The sequence below is a fragment of the Lactuca sativa genome, chromosome 3 (assembly GCF_002870075.4).
Source record: "Lactuca sativa cultivar Salinas chromosome 3, Lsat_Salinas_v11, whole genome shotgun sequence".
Classification (NCBI taxonomy): Eukaryota; Viridiplantae; Streptophyta; class Magnoliopsida; order Asterales; family Asteraceae; genus Lactuca; species Lactuca sativa.
Window position 1 is genome coordinate 310,985,110 of NC_056625.2, and position 16,781 is coordinate 311,001,890.

The 16,781-nt window shown below is 32.8% G+C and overlaps 2 protein-coding genes and 1 long non-coding RNA gene across 3 annotated transcripts; all 3 read right to left on the minus strand.

Annotated features, from left to right (window-relative positions):
• Positions 1-304: 304 nt before the first annotated feature.
• Positions 305-4,764, minus strand: LOC111916841 (DEAD-box ATP-dependent RNA helicase 8). The gene is made up of 10 exons (XM_023912498.3): positions 4,082-4,764; positions 3,017-3,077; positions 2,629-2,863; positions 2,282-2,520; positions 1,827-2,078; positions 1,536-1,716; positions 1,328-1,416; positions 1,000-1,073; positions 641-787; positions 305-493 (listed from the first exon to the last, which is right to left on the minus strand). The coding sequence occupies exons 1-9, from the start codon at positions 4,336-4,338 to the stop codon at positions 709-711; spliced, it is 1,467 nt and encodes a 488-aa protein (XP_023768266.1). The 5' UTR covers positions 4,339-4,764; the 3' UTR covers positions 305-493; positions 641-708.
• A 3,546-nt stretch (positions 4,765-8,310) lies between these two features.
• On the minus strand, positions 8,311-9,558 carry LOC111916950 (uncharacterized). The gene is made up of 2 exons (XR_002858741.3): positions 8,821-9,558; positions 8,311-8,523 (listed from the first exon to the last, which is right to left on the minus strand). It is a non-coding gene; the product is annotated as an uncharacterized LOC111916950 (long non-coding RNA).
• Positions 9,559-11,162: 1,604 nt separating this feature from the next.
• On the minus strand, positions 11,163-13,677 carry LOC111916833 (pre-mRNA cleavage factor Im 25 kDa subunit 2). Its single transcript, XM_023912490.3, has 7 exons — positions 13,440-13,677; positions 12,763-12,808; positions 12,413-12,506; positions 12,254-12,327; positions 12,004-12,090; positions 11,707-11,817; positions 11,163-11,475 (listed from the first exon to the last, which is right to left on the minus strand). The coding sequence occupies exons 1-7, from the start codon at positions 13,556-13,558 to the stop codon at positions 11,404-11,406; spliced, it is 603 nt and encodes a 200-aa protein (XP_023768258.1). The 5' UTR covers positions 13,559-13,677; the 3' UTR covers positions 11,163-11,403.
• Between the last annotated feature and the right edge of the window lie 3,104 nt (positions 13,678-16,781).

Here is a 16,781-nt window from a genome sequence, read left to right on the forward strand (position 1 = left end):
AAAACAGATTTTGTTGGAGTAGAATTAAGGAGTTGTATGAACTTCACCAGAGTTTGTATTTAAATCATTATATGCACAAATGTCCTATTAATAAAATTTTGAAAATGAAAATATTCTACTAATAAAACGGGATATATATATATATATATATATATATATATATATATATATATATATATATATATATATATATATATATATATATATATATATATATATATATATATATATAATTCATGTAACGATTCTATTTTTATATTGGTATAGAGTCAACCACATTGCCCACCCTAACAAAAACACCAAAGAACTCGAAACATAACTTTTTTGCAACCAAGATTGTTAGTGAATATGATGGATTCTTTTTAAAGCAAAATGACCTAAATCTTCCATTTAAAAACAATCAAATAAGGCATTCTAGTTTCGAGATGATGGATTTCTTAAAGAAACGACTGTGACTGTGACTGTGTCTTCATATCGCTTGCCCCTCCACATTCTATAAAAGTAAACCAAAAAAAGAAAAAAGATTAATTAAAAAGAATAAAAACAGTTACTTATATCATTCTTTTTCAATTTTTAAGGCGGCAAAATGACAAAAATGTCCTTTTTGTACTTTCAATATATTTACATTTCGAATACTCACCACCTAGATATAGATACCCTTGTGTTGACCATACATCAAGTTCTCAAGACTCCAATTAGTTGAGTCAATCAACGACAATAAATAGCTTGATCAATGAATGGAGGAATTTGCTTAATCTCAGTTCCAAGCTCTTGTTCAATCCTATACCTAAAAGACAAAAAAACAAAACTAATCCATCAAATGACGAAAATGCCCTTTGAAACAAATGAAGGACGAGGACGGCATTCCCGTCTTTTTTTTTTTGTTGTTGTTACAAGGTACAGAACCCAACAAGCCTTCTAGGGCTGTTTTAGATTAAAAGGATCAGAAGGGCATTAACGTCTTTTGTCACATATAAAGAAAAAGAACAGTATGCATACAAATTGAAGCGGTCTTCATATGTGATTAGATTTACAGCTAATCCAAGGTGTCCAAATCTCCCAGATCGACCAACCTATACATATACATATTGAAAAAATGTAAATAAGCTTTCTAGTGTTAGTTATTAATGATGATGAGGATGACAAGGGCATTTTCGTCTTTTGCACAGACAAGAGATCGAAAGCAAGTTTGGTGTGACGAAAAATTGCAATTTTGGTCATGTCATATCATGATGTTAGTCCTAGTCCAATGCATACCAAACACAGCACAACTTGTTATGTCATGTAAATGTCAAGAAGTATGAAATAGATTTTTATTTGATCATACTCTGTGTAAATATGTTTCTGAATTTCTTGGAAAGTCAAAATTGATAACAACATTTACTGCTTGTATATCAATACCCCGTGTAAATAAATCTGAAACCAAAAGAAATGCAAGTGAGAATGATGACTGATTGGTTCATTAATAGGGTATGTTAATGGAATGATCAATTCCATTCCCTCTTGGATTACTGCATTCATAGTCAAAGTCATACCAGTACAAACAAGATTCCTGCATGCACCATTACGGAAATCATGAAAAACCCTATTCCGATGATCTTGAAGCATTTTTGCATGAATGTAGAAACAAGAGTAACCAAGTTCAGTAATCTTCTTTGCCAAAAGCTCCACCCGATTCACAGAATTGCAGAAAATGATTGATTGGTTGATTTGAAGCTGCAAAAATAACCACACTTTTATCATTTATTTTTTTCTTTCAGAATTTGTTGTCTAACATATGTCAAAGTGAGATGGTTGATTTAGAAACTATGAGGTGTAATGAGAACCTTAGAGAAAAGAGTGTTAAGGCAGTGAACTTTCTGTCTTTCTTCAACAAAAGCATAAAATTGTGTGATTCCCTTAAGAGTGAGCTCATCCATGAGGTTGATAACATACGGATTCCTTAAGTATCTGTCTCTAAAATCTTTAACAGTCACCGGAAAAGTTGCTGAAAACATTAAAATTTGGCGGTTTGGTGCCATAAACTGAATCAGCTGCTCGATCGAAGGCTGGAACTCCTGCGACAACAGCTTATCCGCCTGCACAACACAGAATAAAAAAAAAAAAAAAAAAAAGAAGGGCATTTATGTCTTTTGCACCAAGAGCAACAACTTTCTTGAAAAACTACAATTTTTGTCCCATTGACATCTGTAAAGGCTGATAGGAGGGCTTTTTCACAAATGAAATATAGAGAGAGCAAGATATGTGGGGTGGGGCCCACCTAAAGGATATGAATTCATACCTCATCCATGACAAGCATTGCACAATCTTTCAAAATACAGATTCCTTTTTTGGTAAGATCTAGAATTCTTCCAGGGGTACCAACAAGCAAATGAACAGGTTGATACAATCTCATTATGTCATCTTTTAAACTGGTTCCACCTGTCGTAACCATTACTTGAATATTTAAGTGTTTTCCAAGTTCTTTGCAGACTTGTGATGTCTGAAGAGCTAATTCTCGTGTTGGAACAAGTATAACAACTGCCACAAAATAAATAAATAAACCTTAGAGATCTCTATATTAACGGGTAACAGATAACAGATAACAGGTGACCATTGTTTTTAAGTCTAGTTAATGTGTTATAGAACCTTGAATAACATTTTTATCTTGATCGATTTTTTCTAAAGCAGGAATGCAAAAGGCGGCTGTTTTTCCTGTCCCATTTTTAGCTCTTGCAAGAATATCGCTTCCAGTGAGAGCAATTGGAATACTTTCCTCTTGAACTGGAGAAGGCCTTTCAAAACCCTTTTCATATATCCCCATAAGAAGATCACGCTTAAGAAAGTAGTCTTCAAACTCATTTCCTTTAGTAGCTGTCACATCCTGAAAAACAAGAACTTAAAACTGAAAAACAGATTTGTATTTTGTAGATTAAAAAAAAAAATCATATCCTATATATGCCCATATACAAGAGGCAAAATGCATAATTCATCTATACACAAACTTTGCAAAATGATGACATATATGAAAGCATACCTCTGTTTTGTATCGAGTGTCTGCTGGTGGGAGTCTTAACTGTGCTTTCCAATCTTGAGAGCTATGAGAGGAAAATAATATTAATTATTAGTATGAATAATCTTGGGAACTGTGCTTTCCAATCTTGGGTTCTATGGGTTTGATGTTATATGCATTCCATACAATCATGTTATCTGAGAATTTAAAGTAGATTGAATGGTTAATATCAATTTATATGAAGTTTGAATGTGCAAATGGAGAAAAAGGATTTACGAGCTTTTGGTTGTTGTTTATTGATGTTCCAACCCTGTTAAAGAAAAGTGGATGTTGCATGATTTATCAAAGATACATCGTTTATGGATAACATGTCGCTATTTTGGAAAGAATTTGCATGGGTTGCATGCATACATGACGATTTACATGGTATGTATGATGTTTGATAGGAAATCACACTGAAGTATAATCTATGTTTAGAGTGAGTTGCATGATACAATGGGGAAAGTTGTCATTAATGATTTATAACCATTTGCAGGAAAAGACATATTATCATTTTAGAAAGTTTTTGAGGGTAAAGGTTAATGCAGTGGTTTTATAACTAATCATGAGTAAGGTTATATTTGAAGAAAATCATGAGAAAGATTTTTATGGTACTTTTCTAACAATTCTTGGAGAAAGTTACAACTTACAACACTCATTTTTTATAACAAGGAAAAGGTAAATACGAAGTTACTTTGTATATCAAGTATTTTGGGAAAAAATGATGTTGGGGATGTTTCTATCAGACATTTTAGAATGATGTTGCTAGTTATAAACCCTTCACTCACTTAGGAGGCTTCTAGCCTAAAACTAATTTCCGAATTGAACAGATATTCTGAGGTTATAGAAGATTATTGATCGAAAGACAGCTTTTATTCATGAGATTGTTGTGTCTTGTTAGAGTATTTTGATACTAGGAAATATTATTTTATGAGTTTATGGCTTTGGTAATGTTGGTAACTTTATTGATGGATTTAGACTTGAAGCGATAACTGAGGAAACATTAATGCAAAAATAAAACGATAATAATCATGAGCCGGTGAATTGTACCTAGAATCATTCCCTTCTGACTGCATGGTCTTTTCCACTTCAACCGTGGCGCTTGAATGGTTTCCCAATGAGTTTCTTCTTAACCACTGTTGTTGCTGTTGAAACTGTTGGTTTTGTATCGGATTCCTCTGTGCATACTGTTGTTGATAATTTCTCTGTTGCTGGAAACTAGGGTTGGTATTTCCCTGATAATTTCCACCACCACCACGCCCAATTCCCGGTGGATATCTTCCTCCTCCGCGTCCATTGTTATTCATCTCAGAAAATCAATCAAGAAATCACCAAAAACCCTAATTAAACCAATCAACAAATTCTCCTCCGACCCGAAACCCAAATTCTTAACGGAGAACAAAACAAACGAAATCTACAGAAGACGATTTTTAAAAATGACGATGGATCACAACTCACAAGAAGCGAGGGAAATTGCGCATTTCTTTGGCTAATAATTCGAAACAAAATCGAAAAAGCATGTCTATGCAAATTTGTTGTGTGATTGAGATTGAAAATGACTTCAGTAATTGAATAAGGAATAAAGAAAGATCCGATGGACCGAATTTGATGATTCTTGGTATTTTTGACCTGAAGTCAAGCAAGGAAGAAATGGACGTGACAGGTTTGTATTTGGGGAACAAAAATGGGGATCCAAACTTTTCAACATAGGGCTCCTCACAAAAGAACTTGGCCCCAAATATATGAAAAAATTGAAATTTGTGTATTTTTGTAGTTTGGATTTTTGACGGGGTCTTATGATTTTTAGATTTTAAATTCAAATCATGGGTGAATGGTCCGAAATTACATGTTTGAAATTTTCTAAAATATTTTGGTGTGTTTTTACTTAGAGTTTAAACATCAATTTTTATAAAAACGAGGTTCCTTGAAAATATTAAGATTTATTTTACATTTTGACATATTTAGTGGGTGTTTGGCTAAACTTATTTAAGCTCATTTCTTAACTTATTATCAGTTTCACACCGATATAAGTTACAATAAATGTTTGGATGGAAATAGCTTATCAATGTATTATACCAGAAATAAGTCAAAATCTATAAATAACTCTCCCCTGACTTATTAGCTTATAAGTTATAAGTTGAAAAGTGTTTATAAAAAGTCATAAACTTAACCAAAAACCCCTTAAGGTCTTTATGGACTCTACAAAAAAATAGCGTTTCATTATTGAAAATTACGAAATAAACAGAACTTTTGTTAGCTCAAGCTCTTTTGGGGGTCGTCCCACTTTAGTAAAGAAGGTTCAGCATGCCCATCATCCCCAAGAACCCCAAGAAACGATAAGTGTAGATTAGAAGTTGGTAACAATGATTTTTAGTAAAGTGGCAGTGGATGTTGAAATTTGAAGATGACGTGCTTTGGTCCAATGTCGTTTAGGCGATTCAAAAAATTAGCGGCCATGAAAATTGTCTCCATGCCAAAAGAACATCCATGGAAATTTGTATAATATCTCAAAAAAAAACATTTAGGATATAGATGGTGTGGCTATTTTCCTAAATGATCTATTCACAAGAGTGGTGAATAACGGTAATGAAAATATAATTTGGCTACAAATTCCCTTAAATATCTCCGGACCCCGAGATTGTTTGTACTAGAGTCTTCCAAAATTTGTTTAATTTTACAAAGTGAGATAACCACAAATGTTAGCTCATTTAATGGTTTTGGGGCTGGAAAAGACAACTTAAACTAGGTGAAGAACTTAAGGAATTCGAATATATGCCGATACATGTGTTATTTGGTTGATTTAATTGGTCATCGGTTTGTATGGTTCAGTTTAATAGGTTATTTGACTTCAATAATATTAACCAAAATCGAACCAAGTAAAATTTGGTTTACTGGTTTATTTGGAGATTGTCTTTTAATAGCATCTCATAATCGAATAATCTAACCGAAAGAAGGATCAAACTTCAACCCAAATTATCTCCCCTCATATAATAAGAGGTGAAAAAGTATAACACTTCTTTTTGGAAACATCCCATATATGGGTAGTTTGAAATATCTATTTTAAAACTCATTAAAAATAGTTTAAAAACCATTGTAGATTAAAAGTTCTGAAAAGATGTCTAAAAACCAGTAAGTATATCGTCGTAAGAGTATATAAGGGCATAACAATTAAAAAAAAAGTAAAGTGATTAACTATTCCAAACATAACATGTATATAGTCTTCTATGGTATCATCAAGCTCATCAATCTACAAAGTCACTGTGAAATTGATACTAACCTGAGTACATGTCAAAATAATAGATAGACATGAAAAAGCCTAATAAATAATAAGTAATATCGAGTCAGATAAAAAAGAAAAAAGCACATTTCAAAGAAAGGTCATAACCCTTTTTCTTCTAAAAAACTAAACAAAAATCTAAACTTCATTCATATCTTTCACAAAAATGGTGAGTAACAGGAAAAACTTTGTTTTGAAAAGATAATTGGGTGACAAATTCCCCTAAATATATTCATATTTTTTTTGTTCCTTTGTTTATCTTAAGGGTCTCCCTTTGACTATAAGACATGATGTTAGATGAAGCATGTTATAGGAAGTCAGCACAAAACACATAACCTAACACAAATGCCTCATCACCATAACACCACATTGTCGTACTATGTATATATGAGAAGGGTTTGTAAGGTCTAACCCGCGTGCTAAGGACTTTCTAGAATGATGTTCACAATATCGTTCATCGTAAATAGATATCCAAGTCATTATAGTGTCCATACACCACAAACCTAATACTACCCGATGCGTATCCGTGCATGATCATCGTAAATAGATATCCATGTCATTCTAGTGTTCATATTTTAAAACACTTATAAAAACATCGCATGTATGGATGCAACAAAGATTACATATAATAGATTAAACAAGTGAATACATGTAATATAGCACATAGAACACAACTCAAAGTACAATGTCATGATAAAGGGACATGTGCTATATGGTAAAGTATCCGTCTCAAGTATGTATGTGATCTTCTAAATAACCCCTAATTATCCAAGTTAAGTTTTCTAAACTTAATTACTTAATTTTATTATTTATATATTATTTCCAATTTAAATGGATCAAAACCAAGGTTCTAAAAAGTTCGTCGTGGCTCCGCCATGACGCACCATGGCTCCAAGGCTTGTATGCGCCGCCAAGTTTTACCAAAACGTCATCTTAACTCATATATGTGTATAAAAATAAATAATAGTTGAAAATACATATAAAAATATGAATTATATACAAATTTTCCGCCTTAAGTCACGCCTTACAAACGACGTGACTCGCCAAGGCTCGGAAAAGCTTGAGGCTTGACATTGCCGCCAAGTCACGCCTTACGTTATTTAGAACCTTAATCAAATCCGAGGAAGTTGCTACGTATGTACAAGGCAGATAGTTACATGCCAAGGGTTTGCAAAGGATTGTGCAGTTCCCGTGTAAATATAGTTACATGTCCCCTATAACTTAACAAAAAAATTACACGACTTGCATAAATGGACATCCCACTATTTTATGTGGAAAAAAAAACTGTTTTGATAAAACCAATTTTAACATTTTGCTCTCATTTTAACACATCATAAACTTAGTTTAATTATAAAATAACGTTCTGATAACATCATAAACCTTATCAAATTATGAATCAAATATCATCCTAATATTTTCAAATTAAGTTTTAAATTTTCAAAGATGATCACTAAATTTATATTTTACTTATGATTTATAGTAAGTATATTAAAACTTAACTTCTAAACATATTAACATGCTTAACTTCGAAATCCAATGATTTTATGGGTGTTTTGTCAAAATTAAGCATATTACTCCATTAAAACACTACAAATCGATTTTAACCGAAATTAAAGTATTCAACACTTGATTGAGATTTAGCATTTTTAAACTTACATATGAAACACATTACTAATGGGTTGTTTGATAGTTGCTGACTCAGTTAGATCTGACTATCAAGCTCTGACTGAGTCTGAAGCTCTGACTGTATTTGTCTCTGACTGAAACTATATTGTTTGATTATGCATCTCACTGGCCATACCGACTACTGAAAATGACCATTTTATCCTTTTGTTCTATTTCGTATAACCAAGTACCATCACAAATTACCATTTTATAAAAAAAAAATTATTATTTTTAAATTTTCTATTATAGCATTAAATTTTCAATTAAAAACATTGAACTCTAAATTTTTTCTTTCTATTAGAACATGTCAACAATGAACTTTTACTTTGAAACAATGAACAATGAATACAATTTGAATTAAAGAGGGATAATTGGCTCTCCCAAGTCCAAACAATTGATTATATGATAATTAAATTCACAATCTACATACACAAGGAATAAAGAATCACACACTAGCATGAACATCAGTTTTGGTAAATTGGTTATGATCTCCCTCCAATGTCTTTGTGCTTCCTTTCTGCCTTTTTGGGCCTTTACTTTCCCCAGAAATCTACCAAACAAAATCATATAGTCAAGATAAGCATACAAATGATCAAATCTTCCAATTCTTAACAAATTTGCCAAACTTCTCTCATGTTCCAATTCCCATGCAATGTATCAAATTTCAAACAAATTCTGAAGAACCATGTAATACAATAATCAAGTTACTCAAACTTTTAGTCCAGTAAAAATGAATTCGATAACAGGAGCTGTAAAATCTTCCAATTCCTAACAAGGTTTTTTCACAAACATGCGGTGAGCATGAAGATAACAGGATCAGTAAAAAGGAGAGGTGAAGGATATATACCTCAGAATCCGATAACTTCTATGAGCAATTATCATTCCATCCGATTGGCTGCCAATTGCCAGTTTCATCGTCATGAAACTTTGTAAAAGAGCATTCAAATAAACTTCTTCATTCTTCACATCACGTATCAGAAAAAAAAAATTAATCTTACCGGTCGGAGTTGCAGGGATGGCCGACTTAAATGACGGAGGAAGCGCTGGTAGATGGATAAGGAAGGCGCTAGTGGAGATCGAAAAATTAACCTTAATCAGTCAACTTCTTTTTTGAACGAGGAAGAGCTGAAGGCGCTGTGTGGAAGGCCATGTGTTGTAGGCGTCACTAGGAGAAGATGACGGTGAGGCAGGAGGGACTGGCATCGGCGGAGGAAGGAAACGACAAGGCGCGACGACTGAGGAGGGCGTTCCGTCGACGGAAACGATGGTTCCTACCACCGTGATTTTCAGATGCGATGGTATAAGAGAAAGGGCAATAACCGAGTCAGCTAACATTTTATCAGAGAAAGGACCGAATAAGATAAATTCTAAGAGGAGGTAGCATTTGGTAACATGGGTTAAAACATTGACACCTCGTATCTTTGACACGTAAGCATGATATGAAATGGTGATGAGTTTAGAAGAGAAATATTAGATCATTCCATGGATAGTTTCATCCGAGATCGTGATGGAGGACATAGCTTACGATCATCGGCTTTGATCATTCCTCTTTGTGTACGTTATGGAGTCTCCACTCCATGTTGAAAGCTCTTAACATCTCTTTTCCATTTCTACGTCAGACCCATGTATTACATGGGTTTATTTAAAAAAAAATTAAATATAAAATTTTAACAATTTGAAAACTTTAAATTTATAAGAAAAATAAGAAATTTTTTGAATTATTAAAATTAATGAGACTTTAATGCATTAGATACATTACATATATAAACCATTTATAATAAATACCTTACATATATATTACCTTATATATTAAATGTGAATTTTAATTTAATAAAATAAAAAATACAATAAAATGACAAGTGGAAAATAGATAAATTTAAAATTTCTAGAAAATGCCATGTGTCCAAATGAATGAGAAGAGGACATGTGGCAAAGTCATTTTCATTTATTAGGGTAGATTTAAATAAAATAAATTATGAAAATGATACAAGTTGCTGAAGCTAGAATTACAAATATTTAAAGCTGAAATACTCAAATGGATACCATCTATCTTCTCTTTCCTCTCGTCAGGCAAGTAGGGACTCATTCTTAACAAACCAACTTAGCACATGGATAGGGAGTGGTAAATAGACTTTAGTAAGTGGTTAGCAAGGGAGGGTGGCGAGCCACTCCCTTTAGTCTAAGGACCGAGACCGGGTCAGCTGCCCTACTCTAAACAAATCAAACACTCTGACCCGACTGAATCGGACAAAAACGTCTGATCGGACACCCAGTTAGCACCAAATCAAACAGGCTAATTCATGTTCAAATTTGGATTTAATAGATCATGGATGATTTCATGGAACTAGGGTTTCAAAACCATTATAAAAATTTCAAATGTGACCATGAGGATGAACTTACATCACTAGATTAGTGTTAATAACATATAATTTAACAGTAAACTCATTTATTCAGGAAACTAATACCTAAATTAGAATCTGATGAAATAATAAAGTATTTCACCATTAATTGAAGCTTAATCAACTAAAAGATATAAGGAATTACTCCCTTATAAAACTTAATCTTGAATGATTTGGTATTAAGACTCTAAGGAAGCTCAAATTCCACCATCAATTTGGAATCACACTTAAAGTTCTTATTTCCCTCTCTTCCCTGTGCTCTCAAACATTTGAAATGAAGAGAAATCAAGGGTTCTTAGGTTCAATCTCTCATTATTTGGCAAAGTAACTTTCTAATTTTTAATTCAACTTTCTAGTCTTATATCTTCAAATTTAATCCTAGAATGTTAATATTCTTAAATTGTTGAATCCAAAACATAAATAGATCAGGTTAAAAGTCATAGTTAACTCCCATGATTGAAAAATCAACTCTAGATTTCAAAGATATTTAATTACTTCAATTTAATTAATTTTGGAATTTAATTTAGTTCAAATTTTAGTTTACTTGACGAAAAATCACATGATTGAAAAATCCAAGGAAGTCTACATGCACATGTGATATATTTAGAATTGAAACACTGACGTGTCAAACCATCAAAACTTTATATGTTAACAAAAACACACAACAAATAATAAGGTTTCATGCTTGGATCATCAAAGCAAAAAAAGAGTGACAAGAAAGCACAAATACATATACTATCGATACCTAAGACAGAGTACAAGCTTAAATGCATAAAGTACAAATACCACATACCAACGATTTCTAAACTCTTATACATAAAACGATATGGAATAATGAAAATAGACAACAACGATGTACATCTTGAAATGCATACAATACAAGTCACAATAGTCTTTCCCTCCTAAATAAAGCCGATGAATTAAACTAAATCTTTAAATGAGGTTCTATAAATGCCAATAAAATATTCGAGAGAACGATTTTACTAAATTTAATATTACGTTATATAAAATGGCTGGAATCCGGTGTGCGCTTACGCAGGGATCATGTTAAACTGAAATCTTGACAGCTGCTGTGGTATAGTTGATATGACTGGTCCATATCTCTGCAAATTGAAAGCAAAAAGTCAAAATTCAAAAGTCAAAATTGGTATGAACCTTTAGAAATCAGAATTAGAATTGCAAGCACCCGTTTTAATTTATATCAAGCACATGGTTTGTGAGAATTACTTTACCATTAAGCAAATGTCTTAAATGCCCTTGTGAGATGGAAAAACAAGGAAACATGTTGAAGCAAATACGACAATGGGCAAAAACGTAATTTTAACATGACATACCTGAACATTATCATAAAGCTCAAACAGTGGGACAGCAAGAAGTTTGAGATTTTTGGGCACTGCAAAGTACTCTCTTTCTGACAAGTGTACAACATAAAGTTTCTTGCATTCCTAAAAACCACAAAAAATGTAATCAAGTCAGCCCAACAAAAGAGTAAAATGACAAATTTGCCCTTGTTTCTTTTTCCTTCCATTTTCTCTCTTAAAAAATCATTATTTATCGGGAGCAATACTTGATGAGACATGAGAATAAAGGAACAAAATTAATTACGAAAATTAAGTGGAGGATTCTTTAACCTTTGGTTTTGAGATGTGTGGAGGGCAATATGGGTACATGATAGTTTCAAAGTTTGGCCTCCACCATACAGCAACACACTCACCAATCTGCAAAACCATGAGTCAATGTTAGTATAATATCTAAAATACCCCTCAACAAATGTCACATCAAACCAATATTAAAAATTCCATCATCCAATTAGAGCTATTATTATACAACAATTTCTTCAACACCAACATGCAGACATGAGAAGAAGTAGAACAAACAAACCTGCCAATTAGGTTGCATATTAGGCGAATTAGCAGCAAGTTTGCTTGACAATTTCCTTTTCAACCCTTCAACTTCTGCAAAATGAAAAAGGAACACATAAATATACACATCATCAAATGATGAAACTAATCTTAATGATGGTTGTGTAAAATACAATACCATTTTCACCAGGCTTAAGTCGTCCACCAGGAAGTTTACAAAATGTGTTGCCAATTTGTAGTAGAAGAATGTGAGGATGATTATGCTCTTGCACCTTCATGTTCATCAAACAAACTAAAGATCTCAATAGTTGATGATATTAGACTCATTTAAAATAAACGTGACAAATTTTAGATGTAGATTAGAAATATTCAATATCATGTTCAATATTATGTCCAAAACCTTTCATTCAGTTGTTTCTGTATGACTGTATTAAGTAAAAAAGAAACAATCATATATAGCTTTCTTGATTAAAGTCCTCTCTTCATTAAGTAAAGAAAAAAGAAACAACAGAAGAGTTGAATACTAACCAGTAAGATTGCTTCAACACTGGTCCTCATACCTTCCTTCATATAGCTGTGAAGCCAAATTGTTTAGAATAAGAAACACCAAGTACATTATTAGAGTTCAAACTCAAATTGATGACATCTATAATGATTATTGCAACTTGAAGTTGTAATAACTGGCAAAAACAGACTTTGATACTGATTTTCTTGTTACTTTGGGTCAAAATAATGAGAATTAGAGGTACATGTAGATGCAAACAAGCACCATAAGAAAAGCTTATTATTGATATAAACATAGAAACAACTTGTAAAGCCATAGCTCTAATCAAATTCCGATTCTTCAAGTGGTCATAATCACTGTTATTACGCATATCCAAACACAGTTGGCTTATCAATTTTCGTGTTTATTAGCTTGCGTAAGGTGACATTATCGATCATTTACATTGGTTAAATTTTAATTTTACCTATGAACAAAGCAATAACACACAGGCGTTTATCGTAACGAAAATAAACTCAATCACAAGATCGTCTAAAAACCCTAGAACACGATTACGAAGAACACTATGCCACCAAATACTCATAAATAGCTTCTAGGGTTTCTTTCCACATTGCTTCAAGCACCCAAAACAAGTACAAAATTACATAAATATATAGATACATGCTACATAGAGAAAAAGAAAAGAAAAGAAAAAAACGCGTACTTGAGTTTCATGCGAGCAAGACGATCAGCAACAGAAGTGTCTTTCTCCATTTTGGGTTCTTTTGTGCCGAAGGAGTAACTCGAAAGAGGGTATGTGTTTACAACTGATGAAGTCACCATCTCCCTAGATCTTTCGCAAAAACACGCAGTGGAGATTGAAGATCAAAAGGAAATTGGTAGCGGGTCTATTTGATTTGGGGATGGAGGGCTACTTGTTGAGAAACGAAATTAGGGTGAAAGACCAAATATTTGAATATTTTTGTACACAAAGCAAAAGTGAAACTTGGCAAAACAAAACATATAATTAATTTATTGGTTTTATTAACCTTCATACTTTAGAGTTTATTATTATTAGTTATTTTTTTATTAATTAATGATTTTATAAACTATTTTAAGATAAACATATCTTAATTTTTATATATAACAAATAAAAATTAATATGAAATAATAAATACTATGACTTTAAACTCAAATTTAAGTATTAATTATTATAAATTATATTTTATTAGAAAAAGAATAATATTTCCACCAATAAAATTATAACCACATTTAAGGTTTATATTATAGAAGGTAAATGAAACTAAAATTTTCACCTATGAAATTAACAGGCATTTAAACTACAAATTAAGTATCATTAGTAAAAAAACATTTTTATTTATACTAAATGAGATTTAGTGAAAAATATATGCGGGTAATTAAGATATCATCTTTCTATTTTAATATTTATTCAAAAGGCTTTTGAGTATATAATATATGGGGCGTGTTTGACACGGAGCTTTTAAAAGCGTTTGAGAACTTCTAACTTTTAACTTTTGACAAAACGTTCCAGTTTAAACAAAAAGTTTCGTTTGACAATACGAGCGTTTAATTTTTAGTTTAAACAAAACGTTCCAATTCTAAAAGCTACTTTATGTATCATTTAACAAAACGTTGCTGAGCTTTTAAAGTTAATTTCCATAATTACCCTTCAAAATGTATTTATATATATATATATATATATATATATATATATATATATATATATATATATATATATATATATATGTAACAACTCAAATTTTCAAACAAATTTTTCATTTTTAAAACATAATATTTTCCATTAAAACAAGGCATAAATAGTTTAATTATTCGGTCAATACATTTATTCAAACTCCCAAGATCCTAAAACAATCTTCAGTGTGTATCGATCATGCCGGCGCCTTCCCACGGTCCTCGCTAATACCTGAAATACATACATACACAACAACTGTAAGCATAAATGCTTAGTGAGTTCCCCAATATACACTTACACACATACGCCTTTCCAGGCCCTGACCTTCTGGTCCTCAATACAACGCCTTCCGGCCCATAACATAATCGCCTTCCGGCCCATAACATATTGCCTTCCGGCCCACATATCATACATAGCACATATCACACTTAACTTACCACTTATAGCATACATATCCATATAACACTTAACTTACCACTTATAGCATACATATCCATATAACACTTAACTTACCACTTATAGCATACATATCCATATAACACTTAACTTACCACTTATAGCGTATAAACATAATACATAACATACTTGACCTTCCGGTCACACAGTCAAACCCTTCCGGGTACAGTATAGTGAGAAGACTCACCTCGTAAGTGCTGAAAGCTAGCAACTCCTGAAATCACTCGCGCACAAACCGACGAGCTACAACCCTCCTATCACATTACATAACTCATTAACACTCATATCAGCTAAATGTGACTATCCCTAAGAAGTCAGACTTAGGTCAACTCTGGTCAACGGTCAACGGTCAACCCGACTGGACTCGGCGAGTCCCATGGCGACTCGGCGAGTCTAGTCGTCCTCACAGATTCCTGAATATTCCCTTTCTACTCGTCGAGTATACCTCTTGACTCGACGAGGTCCTCGTGGAAGAATCGCGGGGCCACCCGGACTCCACTCGCCGAGTCTGATGAACAACTCGGCGAGTCCCAGCACATCTTCAAGCTACTCGCCGAGTCTGAAGAACAACTCGGCGAGTCCATGCCATGCAGATGAGTAACTGCTTCCTGGGATAGGTCTCGTCCCGAAATACACATGCATGGGACCTTCTGGACCTCTAAGGGTCCTAATACAAGACTATAATCGTGGGGTAACAAGGCATTTCTTCATCAAATCACTAAATGGGTCCTATAAACCCTAATTTCATAATTACATCAAAATAACAGAGCAAACACGAATTCTTACCTGGATGATATGTTCTCTGTATTCCCAACCTCAGAATGTGACCCCCTTGCTGCTCTTTTAGCCAATCCTCCCTCTTCCTTGCACACCCACTCTTCTCTAACCAATAATGGCCTAAGATCCTTGCTCCTGCTGCACTTAATCGATTTAGGGTTCCTCTCAGAAGGCAAAACGAACAATGACGGCCAATGGACCCCTTTTATACGTCCCAACCTTGAACGGTTAGGGTTTCTGCTGAACAGCGTCGACTCGCCGAGTCCATATCTGGACTCGTCGAGTCCAGTCGCGGACCCGCGACCAAGTCCGCGATCCTACTCGGCGAGTCTAGGCACCAACTCGCCGAGTCCCCTCTTAAATCACCCCAAAAACATAAATTTTAAAAATACCTGAGGTTCCGGACTGTTACAATATATATATATATATATATATATATATATATATATTTTATTTTTAATCAATTGTCATTTTATGTAATTTTATATATTTCAAAAGCTTCCGGCTATTTTTGCCAAACATTCATATAACAAATAAAAACTACAACTTTATGCTACCAGCTACCCGCTACCAGCTAACTGCTACCCGCTTCCAGCTAATAGCTACTTTGACAAACACACCCATGATATTTTATTCAAATTCAAATATTAAATATATTTTTTAGAAAAGAAACAACAATACCTTACGATAGTTCATATAAAAAAATAACTTTTTATAAATGAATATTAAATATATTTTTTAGAAAAGAAACAAAAATACCTTACCATAGTTCATATTAAATGAATAAAAAAAATAACTTTGTGATTTACTACATATTTTAACTATTATATCAACTTTTTTAATAAACTTAAAACACTGCCTATTAATATCAAATACAATTCTTAGATTTCGTGTTATAGCGATGAAATTTCTAAAACTTTAGAATATGGTTAATTTGCGAAAACTCATTTGTGTATGGTATGTGTTTTTCAAACATGGATAAGAGATTTGATATGTGTAATAATGTATTTATGATTTTTCCTTTAATAATTAACATCTTAGAAAATATATGTATAGTGTTTTAATAGTAAAGGGGAGGTAAAAATCAAAATTCAATCATCTATTAGTACATGATGATAT